Source organism: Amblyraja radiata, chromosome 18 (assembly GCF_010909765.2).
Source record: "Amblyraja radiata isolate CabotCenter1 chromosome 18, sAmbRad1.1.pri, whole genome shotgun sequence".
In the NCBI taxonomy this organism is placed as follows: Eukaryota; Metazoa; Chordata; class Chondrichthyes; order Rajiformes; family Rajidae; genus Amblyraja; species Amblyraja radiata.
In genome coordinates this window covers 7003683-7019970 of record NC_045973.1, presented here as the reverse complement: position 1 = coordinate 7019970, position 16288 = coordinate 7003683, and the positions used below count along the sequence as shown (strand labels likewise).

Below are 16288 nucleotides of genomic sequence, written 5' to 3'. Positions count from 1 at the left end.
GCCACCCCTTGAGTAAAAAAAGTTGCCCCTCGGGTTCCTATTAAATCTTTTCCCCCTCACCTTACACCTATGGCCTCTGGTCCTCAATTCCTGTACTCTGGGCAAGAGAATCCATTCCGATCTATTCCTCTCATGACTCTGTACACAAAAAGTTGAACAGGCAAATCTAACAAAATGTTAACTCTGACCGCTGATGATGCATATTCACTTCAGGCTGCATGTGTTAAGTTTAGTTTACTGCCAGACGTACTGAGGTACAGTGAAAAGCTTTTGTTGCGTGCAAACAAGTCAGCGGGTGCTTTTATTGTTCGATATTTTTTTAATGTTGGCCTGATTGGAAAGGGTACAGAGAGGATTTACAAGGATGTTGCCAGGACTCTGAGCTATGGGGAAAGGTTGAGCAGGCTGGGACTCTATTCCTTGGAGCACAAGAGGATGAGGGGAGATCTTACAGAGGTGCATAATATTCATGAGAGGAATAGATCGGGTAGATGCACAGAGTCTCTTGCCCAGAGGACCAGAGGACATAGGTTCAAGGTGAAAAGATTTCATAGGAATCTGAGGGGTAACTTTTTCACACAAACGGTGGTGGGTGTATGGAACGAGCTGCCGGAGGAGGTAGTTGAGGCCGGGACTATCCCATCGTTTAAGAAACAGTTAGACAGGTACGTGGATAGGACCTGTTTGGGGGGATATGGGCTGGTGGGACTCGTGTAGCTGGGACATGTCGGTCGGTGTGGGCGTTGGGCCGAAGGGCCTGTTTCCACGCTGTACGACTCTGTGACTCTATGATTGCCTTTAGATTCTAGTGAACAAGACGAACACACGTTCCCCAAGGAAGCAGCGCCTCTGTACAGCAAAGTAACCAGTTCCAACAACCACAAGGCCGACCTACCGCAACAGCAAGTCGGTCACTCAGAGCACGCCGTCGACAGCCTTGGCCCGCTGCCCGACAACTTGGAAATGGCGTTCACCGAAAACGGAGAAGTCTACTTTATCGAGTGAGCGCCTACCTCTTTGTTCCAACTTCTTTGCAACGTGTAGCCATAAATGCTGAAAATAATTGTGAATTGTATTGATTGAGGTTATGGACCTCTTCACAAAAACGCACAAAGGTGCTCGCAAAGTGCTGGAGTAACTCGGCCAGACAGGCAGCATCTCAGGAGAAAAGGAATAGGTGGCATTTCGGGACGAGACCCTCCTTCAGACCCACCCCCCGAAACGTCACCCATTCCTTCTTTCCAGAGATGCTGCCTGACCCATATAACCATATAACAATTACACCACGGAAACAGGCCATCTCGGCCCTACAAGTCTGTGCCGAACAATTATTTTCCCTTAGTCCCACCTGCCTGCACTCATACCATAACCCTCCATTCCCTTCTCATCCATATGCCTATCCAATTTATTTTTAAATGATACCAACGAACCTGCCTCCACCACTTCCACTGGAAGCTCATTCCACACCGCTACCACTCTCTGAGTAAAGAAGTTCCCCCTCATGTTACCCCTAAACTTCTGTCCCTTAATTCTGAAGTCATGTCCTCTTGTTTGAAGCTTCCCTATTCTCAAAGGGAAAAGCTTGTCCACATCAACTCTGTCTATCCCTCTCATCATCTTAAAGACCTCTATCAAGTCCCCCCTTAACCTTCTGCGCTCCAGAGAATAAAGACCTAACTTATTCAACCTTTCTCTGTAACTTAGTTGTTGAAACCCAGGCAACATTCTAGTAAATCTCCTCTGTACTCTCTCTATTTTGTTGACATCCTTCCTATAATTGGGCGACCAAAATTGTACACCATACTCCAGATTTGGTCTCACCAATGCCTTGTACAATTTTAACATTACATCCCAGCTTCTATACTCAATGCTCTGATTTATAAAGGCTAGCATACCAAAAGCTTTCTTTACCACCCTATCTATATGAGATTCCACCTTCAAGGAACTATGCACGGTTATTCCCAGATCCCTCTGTTCAACTGCATTCTTCAATTCCCTACCATTTGCCATGTACGTCCTATTTTGATTTGTCCTGCCAAGGTGTAGCACCTCACATTTATCAGCATTAAACTCCATCTGCCATCTTTCAGCCCACTCTTCCAAATGGCCCAAATCACTCTGTAGACTTTGGAAATCCTCTTCATCATCCACAACACCCACAACCCGCTGAGTTACTCCAGCGTTTTGTGTCTATCTTCTGTGTAAACCAGCATCTGCAGCTCCTTCCAACACAATGATAGTAGACGTTGAGAACCGTAAAGAAAGAAGGAAGTGTGCAAACTCCGTACAGGCAGCACCCGTAGTCGGGATCGATCCCGGGTCTCCAGGGCTACAAGGCAGCGACTCTAACACTGCGCCACCGTGCTGCCCCTACTCCAAATGTGGCCTCACCAAAGCTTTTTAACGCTGCAATGTAACTTCCTGACCGTTGTACTCAATCCCCCAACTAATGAAGACAAGCATTCCATATGCCCTCTTCACTTGAGTCTGAAGAAGGGTCTCGACCCGAAACGTCACCCATTCCTTCTCTCCAGGGATGCCGCCCGTCCCGCTGAGTTACTCCAGCATTTAGTGTCTATCTTCGGTGTAAACCAGCGTCTGCAGTTCCTTTTCCTTTTTCCTTGGGGGTTCCATTTCCGGGCTTGCTGGGTGATGTTTGTGGCAGGTTTCCTGAGGGTGTGTCCAATCCAACTCCATTTTCTACACACGCCTGGAGGAGGTGTTAGAGGATAGACTGAGATCCTGGAGCGTTTAGTTTAGCTTGGAGATCCAGCATGGAAACAGGCCGGTTGGCCCACCGAGTCCATGCCGACCATCGATCGACCGTTCACACTACCACGTTACTCCACTTTCTCATCTACTCCCTACGCAGTAGAGCCATATTTAAAAAAAGAGGCCAATTAGCTTGACTTTGAAAATACTGCAGAGAAACAGGCCCTTCAGCCCATCGAGTCCATGCCACCTATCCACACTAGTACTACTTTATCCCACTTTCTCATTCGCTCCCTACACACCAGGGGCAATTTACGTACAGATCCACGTACCTTCGGACAAGGGGGGGGGAAACCGGAGCACCCGGAGGAAACCCACACGGTCACAGGGAGAAGTTGCAAACTCCACACCGACAGCACCTGAAGGTCAGAATCGAACCCGGGTCTACGGCACCGTGAGTCCGCAGATCTACCAGCTGTGTCACTGTTCTGCCCTTTCAGACATTTGAATCCAAGATTACACCTTGAGCAGGCCACAAAAAAGCTGGAGTAACTCAGCGGGACTGGCAGCATCTCTGGAGAGAAGGAATGCGTGACGTTTCGGGTTGACACCCTTCTTCAGATTCTTAAATCCAATCCAATCCAATCCAACTTTATTTGTTAAGCACTTTAAGACAACCAATGTTGACCAAAGTGCTGTACAGAAGAAAAAACAAGACATCATAAACAGACAACATAACAGAACATAACATAACAGCTCACATAAGGCGCATAAATCACATATGAAATACAACAATAAATCAAAAGACATAAAACATGAGTAAAAATAATAGCCATGCAATAAGCAAACAAAATAAGAACCCAATCAAGCAAATAAAGTCGACATCTTACTGTGTATCAAAGGCCATGGAGAATCTTAAATTTCATTCTTTACTCGTAAATCTTGAGCATTTGGAGTGGGGTCGTTATTGGACTGGGTGCATGGCACAAAATACCAATGAATGAAGCGTGGGGGGTGGTGGAAAATAAAAACGTCTCAATTGTCAATTCATATGAAGAGGTTGGCAACAGGACTCATCTCCACACTTTGTTAATTGTTCGTGCATTGGGCATCTATTCATTTTCCATCAGTATCGTTCTGCTTAATTTGGACGTTTTTCTCAGTCTCCCACTGTTTGCAGAGTCATTATGGTTCGTGTTCATTCACACTTCATGTTCAGTTCATGTGGAGCTCAGAGACTTTCGCTCAGCTCCTTGGCTCCGCACACACAATCTGGCTTTCCGGAAAATGGTTTGCACTGCAGAAGCTTCGACATGTCGGTGAGACCGCATTTAGAATATTATGTTCAGTTCCGGGCACCATGCTATAGGAAAGATATTGTCAAGCTTGAAAGGGTTCAGAAAAGATTTACGAGGATGTTGCCAGGACTAGAGGGTGTGAGCTATAGGGAGAGTTTGAGTAGGCTGGGTCTCTATTCCAGGAGCACAGGAGGATGAGGGGAGATCTTATAGAGGTGTACAAAATCAATAGACAATAGGTGCAGCAGTAGGCCATTCGGCCCTTCGAGCCAGCATCGCCATTTAATGTGATCATGGCTGATCATCCATAATCAGTACCATGTTCCTGCCTTCTCCCCATATCCCCTGACTCCGCTATCTTTAAGAGCCCTACCTAGCTCTCTCTTGAAAGCATCCAGAGAACCGGCCTCCACCGCCCTCTGAGGCACAGAATTCCATAGAATTCCAAATCATGAGAGGAATAGATCGGATAGATGCACAGTCTTTTGCTCAGAGTATGGGAATCGAGGACATCGGTTCAAGGTGAAGGGGAAAAGATTTAATAGGAATCCGAGGGGTAACCTTTCCACACAGAGGGTGGTGGGTGTATGGAACAAGCTGCCAGAGGAGGTAGTTGAGGCTGGGACTATCCCATCGTCTAAGAAACAGTTGGACAGGTACATGGATAGGACAGGTTTGGAGGGTTATGGACCAAGCGCAGGCAAGTGGGACTAGTGTAGCTGTGACATTGTTGGCCTGTGTGGGCAAGATGGGCCGAAGGGCCTGTCTCCACACTGGACCACACCGTGACTCTATGTCGGCGCAGCGGTAGAGTTGCTGCCTCCATGCGCTGGAGACCCGGGTCCGACCCCGACTACGGGCGCTGACTGCACGGAGTTTGTACGTCCTCCCCGTGACCCGGGTGGGCTTTCCTGCGGGCGCTCCGGTGTCCCCCCACACCCAAAAGACATACAGGTATGTAGGCCAGTAAATTGTCTGTAATGTGTAGAGTGGAACTAGTGTGCGGAGATCGCTGGTCGGCGTGGACTCTGTGGGCCGAAGGGCCTGTTTCCCCACTGTATCTCGAAAACAAAATTTACTCTCAAGAGATTCTAGCACACTGCCCAGCAAGAGGTCAACAAGATTGAAAGTGTTACCTTTTACACTGAGACATTAAACAAAGGGCACTGATAAATAAAAGTTGCCGTACACTGTTCAACAAAGTAGTGCATTTTCCATGATAATCAATCATTAAATCATCGAGTAGTGCAGTGTGGTAGCATGCCAGGTGCATCAAACCATGAAGGGAATAGATAGGGTGAATGCACAGATTATTTTACCAAGGTTAGTTTTCATTTCAAGGGTTAGCATTTCAGTTTGTGTTCCGATCTACTGCATGTGCTGAAAACTTTATTTTGTTTCGTTTGGTTTCGAGATACAGCGCAGAAACAGGCCCTTCGGCCCACCGAGTCCGCGCCGACCAGCAATCCCCGCACACTAACACTGCCCTACACACACTAGGGGACCATGTACAATTTTACCAAAGCCAACTAACCCACAAACCTCTACGACTTTGGAGTGTGGGAGGAAACCGGAGAAAACCCACGGGGGAGAACGTGCAAACTCCGTACAGACAGCACCCGTAGTCAGGATTGAACCCGGGCCTCTGGCGCTGTAAGGCAGCAACTCAACTGCTGCGCCACCGCACCGCAGCCCCTATTTTATTTTAGTTCAAGTTCAAGTTCAAGTGAGTTTATTGTCATGTGTCCCTGTATAGGACAATGAAATTCTTGCTTTGCTTAAGCACACAGAAAATAGTAGGCATTTACTACAAAACAGATAAATGTGTCCATATACCATGATATAAATATATACACACATGAATAAATAAACTGGTAGTGCAAATAACAGAAAGTGGTTGCTAATAATCAGAGTTTTGTCCGAGCCAGGTTTAATAGCCTGATGGCTGAGGGGAAGTAGCTATTCCTGAACCTGGTTGTTGCAGTCTTCAGGCTCCTGTACCTTCTACCTGAAGGTAGCAGGGAGATGAGTGTGTGGCCAGGATGGTGTGGGTCCTTTATGATACTGCCAGCCTTTTTGAGGCAGCGACTGCGATAAATCCCCTCGATGGAAGGAAGATCAGAGCCGATGATGGACTGGGCAGTGTTTACTACTTTTTGTAGTCTTTTACTCTCCAGTCTTCTTATTCTGCAAAGGCAAAAAAGTCACTTGAAAGAAATGTGCTTTCAGCTTTTGGTTCAGCTGTCTTGGTGAGGTTTCTTCAAAATCATCGGCCGCTCAGTCAATGTGATGTCCTTGGTTACCCAGGGGCTCACCATCTCATTGAACTGCATACCGACAGCAACTAAAGTGCAAGTCAAGAGACATGGCTGATGTCCGTAGCCTGCCGTCTTTGAAGTGAGCGCTGAGTCTTGACGTTGACCACAAACACATCCAATTATCTCTTCAGTGAAGTTTACTCCTCGACTTTCTCTTTTGTGTTGCTGATCTGATCTCTCTTCATCGTTTATTTTCTTGCAACTGGCTTTTTGAAAACAATAACTTCGAAACGTAGACAATAGGTGCAGGATGTAGGCCATTCTGCCCTTCGAGCCAGCACCGCCATTCAATATGATCATGGCTGATCATCCACAATCATTACCCCGTTCCTGCTTTCTCCCCATACCCCTTGATTCCGTTAGCCCTAAGAGCTATATCCAACTCTTTCTTGAATACATCTTGAAACTTGTGTTAGTGGCGCGGCTGGTAGAGCTGCTGCCTCACGGTGCCTGAGATCTTGGGTGCTGCCTGTGTGGAGTTCGCAGGCGGTAGATGGAGTGACAAAGAAGACACATGGTCTGCTTGCATTCATAGGTCAGGGCTTTAGACTTTAGAGATACAGTGCGGAAACGGGCCCTTCGGCTCACCGAGCCCGCGCCGACCAGTGACCACCACGCACACTAACAACATCCTACACACACGCTAGGCCCAATTTACAATTTTACCAAAGCCAATTAACCTACAAACCTGTAGGTCTTTGGTGTGTGGGAGGAAACCAGAGCACCTGGTGAAAACCCACGCAGGTCACAGGGAGAACGTTCAAACTCCGTACAGACAGCACCCGTGGTCAGGATCGAACCCAGGTCTCTAGCGCTGTAAAGCGGCAACTCTACCGCTGCGCCACTGTGACGTCCATTGGGGGCAGAGCCTGGAAGTCCTGCTACAACTTTACAGGACTTTGGTCAGCCCACATTTGGAGTCACGCGCGGTTCTGTTCCTTTTATCCTTACAAAAAGGATGTGGAGGCTTTGGAAAGGATACAGGCGAGGTTTAGCAGAATAAGCTACAAAGGAGAGATTGGGCAGACTTGGATTGTTTTCTCCAGAATGCCGGAGGTTGCAGAAGACTTGATACGAGTTGTATAAAATTATGAGAGGCATAGAAAGGGTAGACAGTCAGAACGTTTGTCCCAGGATGGAAACATCGACAACAGGTGATCGATGGACCTCGTGGACTCGGTGAGTCAAAGGGCTTATTCCCATGTAAGCTGTATCTCCAAACTAGACTCAACTAAATGTGCACAAAAGGAACTGTGGATGGTGGGACCATGCAGAGAACGGCAAGCGGGTGAGGCTGCATCTCTTGACAGAAGGAATTGGCGACGTTTCGGGTCGAGACTAAAACAGGTATAACTTCAGACTGAAGAAGGGTCTCGACCCGAAACGTCACCCACCCCTTCTCTCTCTGGAGATGCTGCCTCACCCACTGAGTTACTCCAGCATTTTGTGTCTACCTTCGATTTTACCAGCATCTGCACATAGAACTTCCTTACACATAGAACACCAAGCGCTGGAGTAACTCAGCAGGTCGGACAACACCTCTGGAGGACATAGAGAGGTGGTGATGAATGTTGGCACCCCTTCCCATCTGCCAATAAAGAAATATCCCCCACTAAGGTACTATTACAATGTTCAAGAAACAGTTGGACAGGTACATGGATAGAGTAGGAATGAACTGCAGATGCTGGTTTAAACCTAAGATAGACACAAAAAGCTGGAGTAACTCAGCGGGACAGGCAGCATCTCTGGAGAAAGAGGATGGGTGATGTTTCGAGTCAAGACCCTTCTTCAGTCTCGACCCGAAACGTCACCCATTCCTTCTCCCCAGAGATGCTGCCTGTCCCGCTGAGTTAATCCAGCATGTTGTGTGACTATGCAATATTAGCAATGGGACAACATCCATTACCTTTATCCTGGTCAACACAGAGTATTAATTCTTAAAATGCGTTCTTCCACAGCCATAATACGAAGACCACATCGTGGCTTGATCCAAGGTGCCTAAGCAAGCAAGCAAAGCCACTGGAAGAATGTGAAGATGATGGTGAGTGCCAATCTCAATGATTCGTGCCACTTAGAAATGATTCACGTTTTTCCTCACAAAGGCTTGATGCTGCAAAACGTATTTGCTGACAAGCACGCTCTTAAATGCACGGTGCCGCAGCGGTAGAGGTGCTGCCTCACAGCGCCAGAGCCTCGGGTTCAATCCTGACCACGGGTGCTGTCTGTACAGAGCTTGTACATTCTCCCCTTGACCATGTGGGTTTTCTCCAGGTGCTCCGGTTTCCTCCCACACGTGCAGGTTTGTAGGTCAATTGGCTTTGGTAAAATTGTAAATTGTCCCTGGTGTGTGTAGGATATAGTGTACGGGGTGATCGCTGCCCGGCGCACACCCGATGGGCTGAAGGGCCTGTTTCCGCTCCATATCTAAAGTCTGTGCTTTATCTTTGAAACATTGCATTAATTGCTGTTCATAAACATCAACAACTTCCCTTAAATTCTGAAAGTCAACGTAGATGACAGATTCAGGGACAAGGCTGGTTGGCCGCCTGCAGTTTTAATGATTTTACAGTTCGTGAGGTTTGTTGCGATGTTTATTTATTGATGGTGTCGTTAATAAAGATTCTTGGTGTTGTCGAATACTTCACTGGTTAATGGCCTGTGAGAGTAGAAACAGCAAATCTCCACTTATACACAGCATCTTTAATGATGCAAAGAGTGACTGGGCCTTCCACATGGCTGCTGTCAAACAAGTGTTGATGCCAATGGCAGACACAAAATGCTGGAGCAACTCAGCGGGACAGGCAGCATCTCTGGAGGACATGGATAAGGTGAGGTTTTGTGGTCTTTATCTCCACCCCACTGCACAGGGTCAAAGGTTGGACTGTGTCCATAGGGAAGAAACCAGACAAACACTGTTCCTACACAACTAGGTTATGGTAAAATGATATTGAGATATGATCCTGAGGTTAAAGATTCCCTAATGCACGGTGGAGCAGCGGTAGAATTGCTGCCTTACAGCGCTAGAGACCCGGGTTCGATCCTGACTGCGGATGCTGCCTGCACGGAGTTTGCACGTTCTCCCCGTGACCTGCGTGGGTTTTCTCCGGGAGCTCCGGTTTCCTCCCACACTTACAAAAGACGTACAGTTTTGTAGTTTAATTGGCTTGAGTTGATTGTAAATTGTACCTGGTGTACCTAGGATAGTACTGGTGTTCGGGGTGGTCACTGGTCGGTGCAAACTGGGTGGGCCGAAGGGCCTGTTTCCGCACTGTATCTCTAAAGTCTAAAAGAAAGTAAAATACAGGCAGGTTGAGAAAGACGAGGAATGTTTGGGGATCTTTATCACAGTCAGCACATGCTCATTCGTGAGTTTGATCAGATGTGTTTTGGAAATGTAACGATCAGACTCCTGTTTGGAAGATTAATGCAATGCTTCTAACTAAGACGGACACAAACCTGCTTTTACAAGCGGTTCGAACCAGAAAAGGCAGAAAGAAAAATGAGAAATAATGTGTTATAAATACTTTCGAAAATTTCCACGTTCAAATTAACACAAATAATTTGACAATTTTAGCAGTTTATGGTCACACTTTAATTTGGTGATCCTCGGAATCTCTAACTCTGGTTAAAACGATAACCCCTGTTTAAAGAAGGGTTTCTGAAGAAGGGTTTCGGCCCGAAACGTCGCCTATTTCCTTCGCTCCATAGATGCTGCTGCACCCGCTGAGTTTCCCCAGCAATTTTGTGTACCCCTGTTTAAATGTTATCTTTTGAAATAAATTTATAACTTTATAACTTTAGAGCATGAAATGTGTTTTATATTTTATCTTCTCGACTGGGCTTCCTTCATGGGCTACCTTTCTTGGCCTTTGTCTTTGGTATTAATTTATATTCAAGCTACCACACCCTCCCCTTTACCTTGTCACCGTTACTATTTCCATCCAGAGATTTGCATTAGCGAGCAAAAAACAAAGTTGACAATGTTTTAAAACAAGTAATTACATTGGTCTAAAATATTAAAAATGTTCTGAAAAAGTAAAGATACTATTAATGCTAAAACATTAGAAGGGGCGTCACGGTGGCGCAGCGGTAGAGTCGCTTCCTCACAGCGCCAGAGACCCGGGTTCGATCCTGACCACGGGTGCTGTCTGTACGGAGTTTGTACGTTCTCCCCGCGACCTGCGTGGGTTTTCTCCGGGTGCACCGGTTTCCTCCCACGCTCCAAAGACGTGCAGCTTTGCAGGTAAATTGGCTTTGGTAAATGTGAAAATTGTCCCTGGCGTGTGTAGGATAGTGTAGGTGTGCGGGGATCACTGGTCGGCGTGGACGCGGTGGGCCGGAGGGCCTGTTTCCGCGCTGTATCTCTGAACTAAACGAAACTGAACAGTAAAACCCATTTACTGTTCGATCTACCCTGCAGATAGATACATAGATACATAGAAAATAGGTGCAGGAGTAGGCCATTCGGCCCTTCGAACCTGCACCGCCATTCAATATGATCATGGCTGATCATCCAACTCAGTATCCCGTACCTGCCTTCTCTCCATACCCCCTGATTCCTTTAGCCACAAGGGCCACATCTAACTCCCTCTTAAATATAGCCAATGAACTGGCCTCAACTACCCTCTGTGGCAGAGAGTTCCAGAGATTCACTACTCTCTGTGTGAAAAAGTTTCTTCTCATCTCGGTCCTAAAGGATTTCCCCCTTATCCTTAAGCTGTGACCCCTTGTCCTGGACTTCCCCAACATCGGGAACAATCTTCCTGCATCTAGCCTGTCCAACCCGATAAGAATTTTGTACGTTTCTATAAGATCCCCTCTCAATCTCCTAAATTCTAGCGAGTATAAGCCAAGTCTATCCAGTCTTTCTTCATATGAAAGTCCTGACATCCCAGGAATCAGTCTGGTGAACCTTCTCTGCACTCCCTCTATGGCTATAATGTCCTTCCTCAGATTTGGAGACCAAAACTGTACGCAATACTCCAGGTGTGGTCTCACCAAGACCCTGTACAACTGCAGTAGAACCTCCCTGCTCCTATGACTCGGGTTGCCCCTATAAGTACTATGTCTCTCTGCACAGAATAGCAGTTTAACAGGCCACTTGGTAACGCAAGATAAAATGGAGGCGGTAACTTTAATGGTGTGGAATATCTGACATGCTTCGGGGAAATCTGTTGTTTTGCTGAATGCTTTTAGTTGCATGCTTTCTTCTAAAGTAACTGTTTCGATCGATGCTACTGCCACTCGGACTTGGGTCTCTGGTTGTTGCTATAACTTTTCATTTAAGCTAAATTATTTTCTGTTGCTTTCTTCTGCCCTTGCTTGGTGCACTTGCCCTGGAGAAGAAGGGGTACACACAGAAGAACTGGACAGTGAAATAGGTAACTCACCACAGAGCATGGCGTGCAGAGACTCATGTTTTATGTCAATGGTTGTGCTTGTATCCCGGTGTTTTAGTTAGTGTTGTGATGAAAATGGTTCCATCTTGTTCGTTGTGCCTTTAAATGGAAGCTCCCGTTCCATCCAATGAAGTCCATGATGCTCTGTTCTCACCCGTGTACCGAGGTACAGTCAAATACGTTGTTTTGCAGACAAGCCAGTCAGATCCTGTAGTAGACCTCATCGAGGCCATGTACAAAGGTCGCCATGGTTCTGGTGCCAATAAAGTTACAAAGCTCTCTGACCTCTCCCCCCCCCACCTCACTCTCCCTGACCCCCCCCCCCCCTCTAATGTCCCCCCCTCTCTCAGCCGACCCCCCTCTCTCTCTGTCACCCTCCCCCCCTCTTTCTGACGGCCCCTTCTCTCACTGATGACCCCCCCCTCTCTCTCTGTCACCCACCCCCCTCACTCTGACGGCCCTCCCCTCTCTCTGATAGACCCCCTCGCTCTCTGATGCTCATCCCTGCTCTCTAATGCAAAGCAATCGAATGTGTGAGCGTGTGTGTGTTTGTGTACATGCGTGTGCGTACATTGTGGGAGTGCATACGTGTGTGTGTGTGTGTACGTGTGTGCGTATGTTGTGTGTGTGTGTGTACGTGTGTGCGTATGTTGTGTGTGTGTGTGTGCGTGTGTTGTGTGTGTGTACACGTGCATGTGTGCGAACGTGTGTGTCGATGAGAGAGAGAGAGCATATATATAGCAATTCAGATCTTTTAATTTGCAGTTATACAATACAAGCTCTCCAGTTAATTATAATGCAGTGAATGGGAGATTGGTGTGATTTGGAACAGAGTCTGTCAGGATTGCTATTCTTCAGAATTTGTCAACCTGCAAATTTGGGCCTCACAGGTACATAATTCTATGTTAGCCGGGTGCATATTTGGATTGCCTGATTTCCCAGCAAATGCTGATGATATTATCACACCTCATCGCATCCAGTATCTGCTGCACATTGCTGCCAATGGACTTACAAGCACCTTGCTGCCTAGCCACTCTCAGTATCGCTTGTAGCAAGCTGGGCTCAGTTCATTATCATTGCAATTGTACAAAAATCCTTCAAGATGCATTTCAGATGCGACACTATAGGAAATGAAGGATAGTAATTAACAAGATGAAAAAAATTAAAGATTGGTACAGCCTGAAAGGAAAAACCTTAGAACATTCTCGCTATTGAGGGAGTGCAGCGTAGGTTTACAAGGTTAATTCCCGGGATTGCGGGGCTGTCAGAGAATGGAGCGGCTGGGCTTGTACAGTCTGGAGTTTAGAAGGATGAGAGGATATATTATTGAAACATATAAGATTGTTAAGGGTTTGGACACGCTAGAGGCAGGAAACATGTTCCCGATGTTGGGGGAGTCCAGAACTAGGAGCCACAGTTTCAGAATAAGGGGTAAGCCATTTAGAAGGGAAACGAGGAAACACTTTTTCTCACAGAGAGTTGTGGGTCTGTGGAATTCTCTCTGGATACTTTCAAGAGAGAGCTAGATAGGGCTCTTAAAGATAGCGGAGTCAGGAGATATGGGGAGAAGGCAGGAACGGGGTACTGATTGGGGATGATCAGCCATGATCACATTGAATGACGGTGTTAGCTCGAAGGGCTGAATGGCCTACTCCTGCACCTATTGTCTATTGTCTATTTACAGCAAAGAATCCAATTGTGTTTGTTGATACAATGAACTGCAGACGCTGGTTTACAAAAAAATGAACACAAGGTGCTGGAGTAACTCAGCAGTCATGGCATGGATAGGCCTTCCAGAGATGCTGCCTGACCCGCTGAATCTCACATAATCTTGACACGTTACATTAAAATTAGTGCTTAGGAAGGAACTGCAGATGCTGGTTTACACCGAAGACAGACACAAAGTGCTGGAGTAACTCAGCGGGACAGTTCCTGGAGTGAAGGAATGGGTGACGTTTTGGGTGGATACCCTTCTTCAGACTGAGAGTCAGGGGAGAGGGAGTCTAGAGAATATAGAAGGTATGTTTTCTCAGCATCGTTTTCACACCTTGCCCTTCAATATGAAGATATGAAAAGGTACATAGAATAAATTAGTGCAAAAAGACAGATCAAGACCTGTCCTTGATTAGTGCAGGTGTCAGAGGTTATGAGGAGAAGGCAGGAGAATGGGTTTAAGAGGGAGAGATAGATCTGCCAAGATTGAATGGCGGAGTAGACTTGATGTGGCTTAATTCCACTCCTATTCCTTATGACCTTATGCCCTTAAAACCAGCAAAGATGGTCAAAGGGTGGTGGGTGTATAAAACATGCTGCCAGAAGAGGTAGTTGAGGCTGGGCCTATCCCAACGTTTAAGAAACAGTTAGACAGGTCCATGGAGGGATATGGACCAGACACATAACGGTCGAGGTGGGACATGTTGGCCGGTGTGGGCAGGTTGGGCAGAAGGGCCTGTTTCCACGCTGTATCACTCTATGACTCTGTGAGTGGGAAAGTTGGAGTGCCTCAGAAGCTAAATTAGACTAATCAAATGTTGGAAAATGTTCGTTACTCCAGCAAGCAACACGAGCCGTCACCTTCACGAATACACAGACTGCGTGAATCAAAAAAACCTGATCAGTTGTGAAGGGATTTCTCCCGTAAGACAATGTCACCACAGCTGTACAAGTCAGGGGAAAACATTTATCAGCTGGTGCTGGGTGATCCTAGAGAGAAGGGAGGCAGGGGATTACCTGAGAGGATCAGGCAACCCAACATGCATGCAGTCACTGGATTGTGGATGGAGGCAGAGTTAAAATAGGAAATGCCAATCACCACGGCAGCCTTTGACACAGTTTTTGGGTTGACCCATTTTTCAAATCTAGGCCACTGCAACGTTACTGAAGAGAAGTCTAAAAAACCCTTCCTCCTCTCGTGTGGGGAATCTGTGGAATTCTTTGCCACAGAAGGCTGTGGAGGCCAAGTCAGTAAATGTAATAAGTTTATTGGCCAAGTATTCACATACAAGGAATTTGCCTTGGTGCTCCGCCCACAAGTAACAACATGACACACAGTGACAGTTACGAATGACTCAGAAAACACTAAACATTAATAATAATAAAACATGAATGATAAAACACCATTGATCAAGCATGTGAACCAACAAAATACCAGATCAAAGGGAGGCTACAGATTTTTGGTTGTTGAGTAGAGCAACTACTCGTGGATAAGGCAAAGATAGACAGATTCTTGAGTAGTACGGGTGTCAAAGGTTTATGGGGAGAAGGCAGGAGAATGGGGTTGAGAAGGAGAGATAGATCAGCCATTGACTTGATGGGCCGAATGGCGTAATTCCGCTCCTATCACATAATCTCTGTCTTCCTGGGTCTTTCAGAATGTTGTCTGTAAAGATCATACGTGCCCTGTGCTCAGTCACACAAAGTCTTGTGTCTGTGTGTGAAATTATTCAAAAGAAAAGTAGGACTCGGGTAATCACAAATATTCGCCAGATCTGATGAAAAATTGCACGTTCTCCCTGTGACCACGTGGGTTTCCTCCGGGTGCCCTGGGTTCCTCCCACATCCCAAAGACGTGCGGGTTGGTTGGCTACTTGGTCTCTGTAAATTGCCCCTAATGTGTAAGGGTTGGATGTGAAAGCGGGATAACATAGAACTAATGTGAGGATAGGGCCGAAGGGCCTGCTATCATGCTGTATCTATCAATCCATCGAAATCAGAAAATAGAATTAAGAAAGATTTGGTTACATATCTATTGCAAGTATGAAAAATGGTGAATAAGGTGAGTGAATGCATTCCTGTTGAAGGCAGCATTTCAGTTTATTACAATTTAGGCCGCCCTTTTAGAAAGGAGTAGAAGAGGAACTTCTTTAGTCAGAGGGTAGTGAATCTGTGGAACTCACTGCCCCAGAGGACTGTGGAGGCCAAGTCAGTGGATATTTTTAAGGCAGCGATAGACAAATTCTTGATTAGAACGGGTGTCAAGGGTTACGGGGAGAAGGCAGGAAAATGGGATTAGGAGGCAGAGATCAGCCACGATTGAATGGAGTCGATGGGCCGAATGGCCTGGTTCTACTCCTGTAACGTGAACTTGAGCAAATTTCAGAATTCCTGATATATCTCCGTTTCCAAGAAAGTGAAATGATAGTTTACATAATATACCTATCGGCAACTGCGCCTGAATCATTTAGCTTGACATCTCCAGCTTTCCCGCGCAGTGCCAAACTAAACTAGTTCGCATCAAGTTGCAGATTGACACAGAATGCTGGAGTTACTCAGCGGGACAGGCAGCATCTCCGGAGCGAAGGAATGGGTGACGTTTCGGGTTCGAAGTTGCCCTGTTCACTGTTTCGATCTCATAATGTGGCCAACTTTGTGATCATGATGAGTGTGAAAGACCGAGATGGTTTTAGTTGAAAAACCTGTGTTTGAAATTCCTTGTGGGAGGGGAGACAAAATCTGTCGGAGGGAACTGCAGATGCTGGTTGACACCGAGGATAGACACAAATTGCTGGAGTAACTCAGCGGGGACAGGCAGCATCTCCGAATAGAATGAATGGGTGATGTT

At 46.5% G+C, this 16288-nt stretch overlaps 1 protein-coding gene across 5 annotated transcripts in view; it reads left to right on the top strand.

Moving 5' to 3' along the window:
• The window catches only part of magi1 (membrane associated guanylate kinase, WW and PDZ domain containing 1), a 335163-nt gene that overhangs the window by 253869 nt on the left and 65006 nt on the right, over window positions 1–16288 (top strand). For 3 of the 5 annotated variants that reach the window (XM_033036662.1, XM_033036661.1, XM_033036664.1), the window contains 3 exons: window positions 803–1001; window positions 8287–8369; window positions 11674–11709. In XM_033036662.1, the coding sequence (XP_032892553.1) occupies window positions 803–1001; window positions 8287–8369; window positions 11674–11709 (318 nt within the window). The remainder of the gene's footprint in view (window positions 1–802; window positions 1002–8286; window positions 8370–11673; window positions 11710–16288) is intronic. The other 2 variants (XM_033036663.1, XM_033036665.1) reach the window with 1 other exon arrangement.